The sequence below is a fragment of the Plasmodium cynomolgi genome, chromosome 12, assembly GCF_000321355.1.
Source record: "Plasmodium cynomolgi strain B DNA, chromosome 12, whole genome shotgun sequence".
NCBI lineage: Eukaryota > Apicomplexa > Aconoidasida > Haemosporida > Plasmodiidae > Plasmodium > Plasmodium cynomolgi.
In genome coordinates this window covers 633,478-644,866 of record NC_020405.1, presented here as the reverse complement: position 1 = coordinate 644,866, position 11,389 = coordinate 633,478, and the positions used below count along the sequence as shown (strand labels likewise).

Here is an 11,389-nt window from a genome sequence, read left to right as displayed (position 1 = left end):
TTTTTTTTTTTTTGTGCTCAAGTTGGGAAAAAAGTGAAAAAAAATTTAACCTTCGAGAATAAGCCGTCCCCGTTACCCTTCTTACTATGAACACAAACACGCTATAAAAATTAGAAAAATTCATCAAATAAGTTTTCTTTCCATTTTTGTGAGGAATGCTCCCATAGCAAGGAAGTAACAACCCACTTTAAAGCCGGATTTATATTTTTAAAACAACCAAAGTTTAAAAAAAAAAAAAAAACATTATATTATAATAAGAATAGTCAATTTTCATACTATAATGTCTTTCCATACCCTGTCGGCCATTTTTTTTTTTTTTGTGCAAAAAAGGGGCTACTCCGGGAATTGAACCCGGGACCTCTCGCACCCAAAGCGAGAATCATACCACTAGACTAAGTAGCCATTAATATATAATAGTATCTGCAAAGGGCAGGAAACGCTTCAACAGAGTTACCAAAAAAATTTTCTTCTTCTCTTGGGCAGTGTTTCATTGGACTCACCGCGGGGTTAAAAACTCCCTTTTTCAACTTATTCACGAAATCCCCCCCCCCAAAAAAAAAAAAAAAAACGCAGTGGTGTGTTTTTCGCAATAAGTACAATTTGTTCACAGCTCCTTCACAAAACTCCATGTGCGCGATGAGCATTCGTAACTTAAACAACTGAGTAAAAAGTTATTACATTGTTACATCAGGGTTAATGTTTACTTCATTTGCCCAAACACTGCTGCCAATTTGTGATTAAAAGGAGTATATTTTTTTTATGCATCATTTATCGCATTATCGCTTTATCGCATTATTGCATTATCACATTACCGCTTCATCGTTTTATCACTTCATCGCTTATTTTGTCAACTAATATATTGCACCATCGTGGCTGCACAGTGGATAAAGGGAAAAAAAAAATTCCAACAGGTTGTTTTGTAAGCGCGCCAAAAGGAAAAATGAAGTGCAGTGGAATGGGAAGGGCAAGTGCGGACAGTCAACATAACGTTGGTTCGTGAAAATGCAAGTTTTTACACTTATGCGAAAAAGCAAAAGATAGGAAACGTATTAACCAATAGGCAATTTTATTTCATTTCGCGAATCTCATGTTAGCCTTATTCATCTGTAGGAACTTTCCAAAAACTTACTCCCAATGGCATCATAATTTTAACGCAGTTTGTAAAACGTTTCTCCATAGCGATGGAGGCTTAAACAGGTGTGTTATACGAAACAGTGTGGTGTGTACTTCCAAGTGGGCGGTGAACTGCGGCGAAAGTCGCGGAAGAGTTACCCCCAAAGGACCGCACACACGAGGTTAGTCGTGCGCACACCGTAGGGAAAAACGCGAAATGGAAAGGAGCAACACTGAAAGGAGTAAAATGAGATAGTCAAATTAAGGGGTAAATTTTTCACCCTTTTGAAAAAAGTATGAACAGGGGGATAAAAACAAAAAAGTATGAACAGGGAAAAAAAAAAAAAAAAAAAAAACTAAGCCATTTTTTCCACCCCAATGTGGGGCCAAAACGAAAGAGCTCATCGGGCACTGAAGGAAAAACTTCCCCATTTCATTTCAGCAAAATTATCCGTTAAGGCAAAAGACGTTTCTCTATTTTGCTATGCCTAACTATAAGTGTGTCTTGTACAGGAGGGAACTTTTAATGGGCACATGTCGCATAAGTGGAGTGGCATGATCATTATTGTTGTACATGTACACAAGGACATGTGTATGTGCATATAGAGAGAGCCTTTTCCATCTCAGTTTTGCTTCATACAATGGTCGCGATTTTTCGAAGCAGCCAAGGGGAACAATTACCAACTTGTTACCTGGTTCCACCACCTCTCTTCTGCAATGCACGCCTCACCCGGTGGCAATTTCGATAGCTACCCATATGCACACAACTAAAGAAAGAGCGTGTGACCAAAAAAAGGACATTAGACCGAATAGTAGTTGTGCCCTGAACGATGAACGAAAATGTTCAAAATTCGAAGCGAACTAATTGTAAAACTAGCACTCCTGGGGAGGAAGCAATTTTTTTTTTTTTTTTTTTTGCTCTATTTATGAAACTGTTTAGACAGTATTGTAACTTTTAAAAAAATGGCGATTTGGGAAATTTTCATTTTTTTAAACAAAACAGCAAAATTGTCTACGTTTTGCATCCATTGGTACGCCCCTTTGCAGGCAGGTAAGTTTCCATTCGCAGGGAAAAACGGCTCAAAAAGATTCACCATTTTGTAAAATTTTTTCCAAACTTGTTTTTATTTTTCCCACATTGTGGCCCTTTCCTGTTAGTATGGCCGGTCGTGTGCGCAAAACTGGACAGGCGGGGATTTTCGCATCGCACATAACCTGTTCGCTATTTTGCTCACACATTATAACCCCTGTGTGGAGGTGTAAGACAACGTTAAAGGGGACTCCATTTTATATGTACAACGCGGCTTTTGTTTGTTTGTTTGTTTGTCCGTCTGTGTGTCTGTCTGTCCTTTTTGGATATTTATTGAAAGTACACGGAGTGGAAATGCGTAAATAAAATTTCTATTTTCGACTGTCTAACTATTACGCACAGAAATTGAAAAAAAAAAAAAAAGGTACAAATAGATTTGGTAATAAAATCGAAATTTTCGCGAAACCTCGTAAGATGAACTAAAATTTATTAAAAATGTGAACATGTGCCTAAGTACAAAATTGATGAAAAGTCACACATTGGTACTTTATTGAATTTAAAAATTATGTGGAATCATTCAAATGTGGAGAATTAACCGAAATTAAGAACACCAAATTAATAAGTAAAAATTTAGACAAAAACGTTACACAACGGAGAGCGCGGTGCGCACTCTCATTTAAATTGGTAAAATTTAAAATAGCAGTGTTACAAAGTCGAAATTGCGCAAACGTAAACAAATAGATGTATATCGAAACAAAACGAGTAAGTCTTCGTACATTTATTTGCAATCTTTCGTGCAATTTTTCACTCCACTGTAACAACTTTGACTTGTGTGTTCACTTCTGGACAATTTTTCTTAACGGGTATGTGGTAATAGCGGGAAAACGTGCAGGGGTGGTAAAAAGAAAGAACAAAATGACGAACCAGATGTCGTAAAGCAAAACGGAAAATTAAAACAATGAGCACCCCACAAAGGAACGCTCTTTGAAAGGAATTATCTATGCGTAAATAGAAATTTATTCAACTTCATTCGTCACATTTGAAACTGGTTCAAAATGAAAAAAAAAAAAAAAAAAAATCAACCATTGGAAAAATGACCCCCTACCAATGTACGCACTGGTACGACGTTCCATCTATCACGTGGGAAAAAGGAAAACGGGGAAAAAAAAAAAAAAAAATTTGCTCCAATATTAAGTACTTACCCAAAAGATATAATTTATCGTGTTCCTAAAAAAAAAAAACGCGTCTTTTTATTATAACATAATTTAAAAGAAAAAGGAAAAAAAGAAAAGAGAGAAAAAGAGAAAGAATTGTGGAAAAGTAATTCCTTCCAATTTTTTTTTTTTCGTAAAAGTGGAGAAAAGAAAAAAAAAAAAAAAACTCAGCAAAAAAGTAAAGAAAAAAAGCAATTTAAAATATACTGCTTAATGTTACAAACTGAAAATTAACGACTGCAAACTGTAAGGTAGAGGAAACGTCTATAAAAGCGAACTGCCTTCCCGTTTAACTTCGCCAAACGGGTGAACATTTACATACATATATGAATCTTAAACGTCTTATTCATACTTATTTACCCCTTTTTCATGATGGTGATCCGCCCCCATACCTCACTGTCCGTTTAACCCTTTCGCGTTAATCCCGTGTACACCAAGCAAACCAAAGCGGACAAAATGCCTGTCCATGGAATTAAATCTTACTCATATTTATAATTCCCCACCAGCGAGAGTTGCCATAGTTGCTACGTTTATTGCTCACAAGTACTGTAGTTTTTTTTTTTTCATAGTGCCGTGTTGCAGCTGCAGTTTTACAATGTATATATATACATAGCATTTTACATATGCATATGCGGGCGCGCTGAAGCTGTTTTTTCCTTATCAAGTTGATAAAACAGCCCTTTCCGATCCATTATTATGCTGCCGTGTGACAGAATTGATTGGAAAATTGCTCACATTTTTTGGAAATTTGCATATAACCTTTTCGCAATTAATTTTCATTTTTTTCTGCCTTTTTTCTGCCTTTTATCCCCCGCATGTCCGTAACATATGGGAAAACATAGTTGGGGAAAAAGGGAAAAGGGCGGCAACTGAAAATATATGCATGTAACTAATAAACGGGGCGCACGGGCGATCAGCATAGGGCAACTCCTCCTTCGATGCATATATATACGTACATACATATATGAGCGTATTGTATGTAAGAAAGGAGAAATTACGCGCAACCGTTAGGGTTGCCGCTCGCGTGGGCTCCTGACTTATACATTCATGTTTGTCCACGTGTCATATTATTTTTACGCATATTGGTGCGTCTACATTTTAACCCCCTGGGCAGGGAGATTTATTCCTCGCTATTTTCTGCCTTCCCGAAAATTATGAAAAAGCGTCCCAACGCATATAAGCATGTATAATATAACATATTATATTATACGTAAAGCGAACCAGCGTAACACTACATATGACATACATAAATACATGTCTTATCCTTTTTTATAACAGCCTTTTTAAAATTTATTAGAACATAAAATGCTTAATAAAAAAACTTTAAAAAATTATGAACTGTTCATAATTTTTTTTTTTTTCTCATTTGTTGATAATATTTTTACAGCTACCTCTCGCTGTTAAAAAATATTTTCCTTTTTTTTTTTTTTTTTTTTCTCTTTTTGCTAGTTAAATAAAATCAATTCGAAGGGCAAAAATTTCCGCGCGTCTACCATTCGATGATTATAACCCCCCATATATGTATATTATGTGCATGTGATGAGACAGCTTCGCTTCATATAAATACATAAAAATATAACAATTCGTATTTATAATTTTTCATAAATATAATTTTTCATAAATATTGTTGATGTACCTTTATATGTACATACAATACAGTTTATGTTCTCAATTCGCTTGTTTCTATATATTTTTCTGCGATTTTATATATCCCTTTCAAGCGCAATATTTTAAGTATATATTTTGCACTTGGACATATATATATGTAATATACCCTGCCCTCTTGGGGGGAAAAAAAAAAAAAAAGAGGGTAAACAAAAAGTAATCATTTTGTATCTTTTTGTGCCAAAGTTATAAATTTATAGAATAATCATTTTTTTTCAAATTCACCTGTTCGTATAAATTTATGCATAAGTACCATTTTTACCCAAATGTATGTTTTTATCATTTTCTGTATTTATTTTACCCACTTTTGCGAAAAATAAAAATTTTTAAATATAAAATAAATTTACATGAACATGACAATTTTTCAAAGGGGGGTAAGTAGTGGTGCTTATCACAGTTGATATATTTTTTTTTTTTTTTTTTTTTGACAATTTTGCTTAGCGCTTATTATTGCTATTCTCTGCGTTTGTTTTGTTTATACTTAACATACGGGCAATATTTATAAAAGTACAGAATTTAAAAGATGAGACTTCCATATATACATGTAATTTAACATATAATGAGCATATAATAATGTATAATGAGCAAATATACATGTAAATGTAACAATTTTTGCATAATATCCATTTATGTCATATTTTTTATTTCCACTTATTTTAGCTGTATCCACATTTCCATATATCCGTTTGCAATTCTTTTTATTATTTTCAAAAAACTTCCTTTTGACCATTTGTATATAGTACTGTAGGGAAATGCAAAGCTTTTTATACAAACGTTTTGCTAATTCCAATTTTTAAAATGCGAATCTCCAGTGAGCCATTCATTTAATTCTTTACGTTTTTTATAATTTACAAATTTAGGCAATTTTTTTTAAATTGCGCAATGTTCGAATGTTCCTGCCTTTGTTAATTTTTTCCCCCATACTGTATACATTTTAATACATGCGTTGACACGTATGCATCCATTTGTCTATAATTAATTTATACATGTACTTCATCTGCGCATAAGCGGGCACTCGTTCGGGAAGCATGAACGCATTTCTCCTGCGCGTATGCAGCTGCGTATGTAATGTTTACATGGCGTAGTTTCATACGCAGGGCATGCCTTGCGCGTATGTACGAATTTGTATACCTGCGCTTTGCATACCTGCTCTTTGCATATCTGCTCTTTGCATATCTGCTCTTTGCTTATCTGCTCTTTGCATATCTGCTCTTTGCATATACCAACCCTTTGCGTATCTGAGCTTTGCGCATTGGCGCGTTTAGCCGCTTGCATGTCACCTGCTCACGTGTAAGCATCCACCTCCTCTTATCGCAATCGAGCACGTGAATTTTTTGCCGCATTTCCCCCCGCGCGCGAAAAAATAAGGCAAACGAAATCGCAAGAGTGAACTCGGCGCGATCGTGAACGTGAACGTGATTATGAACGCGAACGCGAAACGAAGCTAACGCGAAAGCAAATTTCCAAGCCTGGAAAAAAAGTAAATTCCAAACCATTACGTGTCATACTTTTAAAGCGTACTTCGTTCATTCCACTAGTGCCGTTTTATTAACAAATGTACATATGCTTACGTACAAAAAAAAACAATTGGAAAAACAGAGAAAAAAAAAAAAAACAAGTAACAGAACGCAAAGAGAAAAGGTAAAAACAGAAAGTATAATATACATACGTGCCTACTCTGAAGGACGTACATGTCGAGCTGTTTACGCCTTCAACTACTTGTGCTTGTGTTCGTGTGATGTAATTGCGCGCCTTGGGCAAAGCCTTGCCGTGTACGCAGATATATGAACCATACACATATGTATATGCATATATATACATACATATACGTACATATAGAAACAGATAAAGGGACTGCCTCCACGTGTTTACCTGTTTGTGCATTTTGAGCAGGGATAGCAAGTGGACGTCTGCTCCCCGCAAACACGCCTGCCAGTTGTGCCGAACTGCGCAACGCGCAGCGCGTGCCTGTACAGTTGCCTGTGTGATTGTGCGCATACCCGCGAGGGTATACGTTCACCCGATCGTGCATTAGCTACCTTTGTGTGTCATCGTTTTACAGTGCCTTGACAAAGCGAACGAATTAACAAGAGCGACGCGCCAAACCATGCTAAAAGAGATCGATCTGTTTTCGTGAATCGAATCGGTGCACACGATCGTACAAACTTGTGCGTGTAGATACATATTCACACGACGTGGTCGTTGGAAAAATCCCGCCTACGTGCGTTGACGCATGCTAAGAGGGAATAGATAGCGAGGCGCAACAAACGAAAGAAGCAAGCACTTTGTGTGGAGTGAAACGTGTGTCGCTTGTCATTGCAGTTGGAGTTGCAGTTGCATTGCAGTTGAAGTTGCATTGCAGTTACAGTTGCATTGCATTGCAGTTGCATTGCATTGATTTGTTTTGTTTTTTTTTTCATTGCATATTTTATATCGCCCATTTCATATTTTGTATTTTTTTCTCTGAATGTTGTTGCAACGCGCGCACAGCAGCCCATGCAAAAACGATTGCATATGCTTCCCTTTGTCAGCGCGTTTTCCGAGTGTACTCATGTATACGTGCGTATCGCATGTACACGTGTAGGTACGTATAAGTTAATTCATGCAAAGAATTAAAAATATATATATGACCGTTGTCTAACCATATATATGCACAACACTGTGTTGCACACATTTTTTTTTTTTTTTTTTTAAAGCCCTCTTTAGCTCCCATTGTGAAAGAGTAAAAAAAAAAAAAAAGACACACAAGTGTGTTGGTATGTGTGCTTCTATCACTGTTTCTATGTATGCTTCTGTATATGCGTGCATACGTTTGTGCTTATGCATTTGTGCAGTTTTAATCATATTTAATTAAAATTAACTGTAGTAGTATGTCTACGTCCTTTTTATGATGCTTTTTTTTTTTTTTTTCTTTTATTTGATTTATAATTCTTTTTAATATATTTTTGTGATAACTTTTGTTAATTGTCCTATTTCACACCCTCTGCTTGCGCATAAAGAGTGTCATCACTGTCGCATGCTCTCTCTACCTTCCTCTTTTTAACGAAGTAAGGCGCATCAGCTCGTGCGTGGTTTTTCATATGCGCAGAGCGGCCACTTCGAATGCACACCCTGTGTTGAACGTTGCCCCTGTTTAACCGTCCACCACCTGGCCCCCTAAAAAAAAAAGAAAAATAGCATATAGGTGTACATACGAATAAGCATATATGTATACACGTATAATATATATGCATATGCCTGTAGTCGTGGCCTCCCATTTTTGCCCTTTAAAATCGTAAAATAATTTTCTCGAAATTTTTGACTCTTTCTATGCGTGGCGCTTGTGCGCAAGTGGGGAAACCTCTGTTGTTTTTGCGCACGAGTGTTCACTTAGTCGCACTTCGGACTTCTCACCCTTCACATTTTTAACATTCATTTTGCATTACTTATTTATTTGTTACTCACATCTCACCCCACGTTCACCTCTTCCCCTGTGTTTGTTTAAATTGGTGCGTGGCGGCATGCACGTGTAAGCAATACGTATAAGTAAACGTGTGAATATATGCTTGTACGTATAAGCACCCTCCTTTTATGTGCTTGCCAACGTGCACCATCGCGAGGGGCGCTGTTCTTTCAAGGCGTGACGTTAATATTCATTTGCGTGCCTTTTCATCTACACGCTTAAACGTATATATATGCAATTGTGCAACTTTTTGTGGCTTATTTTTGAGCGATAATTTCCCTCCCCTCCTAGTGTGCCCCAACGCAGCAACGCGCATAGTGTGCATAGCGTTCGTGGCATTCATAGTTTCCCTGACGTTTGTGGCGTTCATAAGCTGAGTGTTAACACCGAGTTGGTGGCACGCCTGCCTGTTCGTATGGACACGCACGTATGTAGTGCATAGGCACTTGCATATTTGCAAATATACGCGTGCGCTTGTATCTCGTTGTATATGTGCGCTTTTTTTTGTGGCTGCAAAGGAGAACTGAGCTTTTAATGGCAACCCGAGTGCGTTAGTTCTTTTTATGCTGTAGTAACAACCCCTTTGTAAACGTACGCGGGGCCATCACGACAAGTTTTAACTGCTCCGTTGTGAATGGTCACTTCGCCGCAGCGAATGCACCGTCCGTTGTGTGAACCATTAACCACTTCTCCTGTGCAGTGTTACCTCTGTATACACATAAAAGCGCATCCTTCCCACCATTTGTGTACAATTTTTTTTTTTTAAAAAAAGGATAAATTAATCCATTTTAATTTTTTTCCTTTTGTTCTCCCGTTAATTTATTTTTAACAGCGTTTAACTGTGCCCACCGGCTCATGCATATTTCCCTGCATAGTCATTCACTCGCGCATTCATTACTCGTGTATTCATCACTTGAGAATTCATCACTTGAGAATTCATCTCTCGCGTATTCATTACTCGCGTATTCATTACTCGCGTATTCATTACTCGCGTATTCATCACTCGCGTATTCATCACGCGAGCATTCATCACTCGAGCACTCATCACTTGCTTAATCACCCATTCGCGTATTTATTTTTTCACCTTTTATTTTTTCCCTTTTCATAATTAACGAGCCATTTATTCACTTTGGCGCGAATTAAAAGAAACCCCTAATTAACGGCGCGAATACGCAACCCTTTTATCGTTTCTCGGTCCCCTCGTATGTGCGAGGCCGCGTATCTATATGCCCCCGCAAACGTCCCAGCAAACGACCCAGCAAACGATCCTACCTACATACGTACATACGTACATACATACATGTGTTAATAACTGCATGTATGCATGCGCATACGACAGTGCACAGCTGGTTAAGCGGTATAGCCTGCGTCGTGTACCCTGTATAGCGAGCACCCTACTGCTTTACATATCGTAGCTTTAAAGTTTGTGAGAGGTGCGCCAAAGGAGAAAAGAGCAACCCGTGGAAAATCGTGACAAACCGTGACAACCCGTGACAGCGCGTGGCAAACCGTGACAGCGCGTGGCAAACCGTGACAACCCGTGACAAACCGACTGCAAAGCAACACAGAGGAGTGAGCCAAACGGTGCAAAGAGAGGTGTTTTACCCAACTTTAACTTTGCAACGCGTAGTGCACTTTTTCCTTCTGTTCACCCACCACCACCACTACCACCACTACTCCCACTTTTTGACTTCTCCAAATCGACGACACGATGGAGCTACTCAATCTGAAAAACGAAGAAAACATGTCAGTGCACACGATGAGATACTCGGACCTGCAGTTCGAAACGAACACGGACATCTCCTCTGTTGAGGAGTCCCCCTTCTTCTCCGTTGGAGATTTCCCTAATGAATTACACAGCAGCTTTGACGATATTTCAGACTACATCCTGGTAGATGAATCGGATTTGAAGAGGGAGAGATCAGATATCACTAGCTGTGAAAGTAATATGCTTATGGGGACAAAGGGTGGAGGAGCAAGCGTTATTCCTATCAAGCGAAATACAACCGTGAAAATAAAGAAGGAAATGAAGAGCGCTAGCTACTCGGAGGAAAGTAAAACAGGAAGTGATAATACCAACCTTGATGAGAATAAAAAACCAGGGCTATGTAGGACCCTTGGGACGGAGGGTAGGAAAAGGATGCTAAAATTATTGAGGAAGGCCTACAAGTATAATGATGAGTGTAAAGTTATAATGAAAAATAAAAACCCCCCACTGTCCATTAGTTACTTGCCTTATTTTAATCTATCCATGCTGTGGCAGCTAGCTGAAGATTTCGGAGTGTATAATGAAGCTTTAAAAATCCATAAGGAGTGCATTAAGAAAAGGAACGCCAATGTACGCTTTAAGCAGAGTAGCAAAAACGCAGCGAATTTTAATTTACCGGATATGAATAAGACAGCCAAGTCCTCCAAGTCGGATTACATGTCGGACTATATGTGCGCCAATATGGATACTCAGACAGGGGAGGATTTTGACACCACCAACACGACGCTAAATGATGAGGGGCAGGGTAAGAGGAAGAGGAAGAAGAGCAGCATCTGAGTGGGGGAGAGAAGTAAAGGGGGAAATGGCACAGAAGGGAAGTAAGGAAGTAAGGAAGAAGGGAAGTAAGGAAGAAGGGAAGAAGGGAAGAGGCGAAGAGGGGAAGTAAGGAAGAGGCGAAGAGGCGAAGTGCCGATTCCCACCTCGGGAGAGCCCCCCCCTCTGCACAACCGCCACGCATGTGTGACCGTGCGGAGAAGAAGCCCAAGTGTGCCCCACACGTGAGAGAAAGCGCACACAGAAGAAGCAGCAGTCAGCCGAATCGACGCACGCAGCTCACTATTGCACTACTCGGAGAAAACTCTTTTTTCAAGCCTGTATATTTATGTATTTTTTTTTTTTTTTTTCCTTTTAAAGTTTGGGTTCATTTTGTTGTATAA

At 38.4% G+C, this 11,389-nt stretch overlaps 1 protein-coding gene and 1 non-coding gene across 2 annotated transcripts; one reads left to right on the top strand and one right to left on the bottom strand.

The window, feature by feature from the left end:
• Positions 1-330: 330 nt before the first annotated feature.
• PCYB_122393 lies at positions 331-402 on the bottom strand. The gene has a single exon. It is a non-coding gene; the product is annotated as a tRNA-Pro (tRNA).
• A 9,773-nt stretch (positions 403-10,175) lies between these two features.
• PCYB_122390 (hypothetical protein) lies at positions 10,176-11,389 on the top strand (the record flags this gene model as incomplete). Its single annotated transcript, XM_004223571.1, has 2 exons — positions 10,176-10,977; positions 11,367-11,389. The coding sequence occupies 2 exons, from the start codon at positions 10,176-10,178 to the stop codon at positions 11,387-11,389; spliced, it is 825 nt and encodes a 274-aa protein (XP_004223619.1).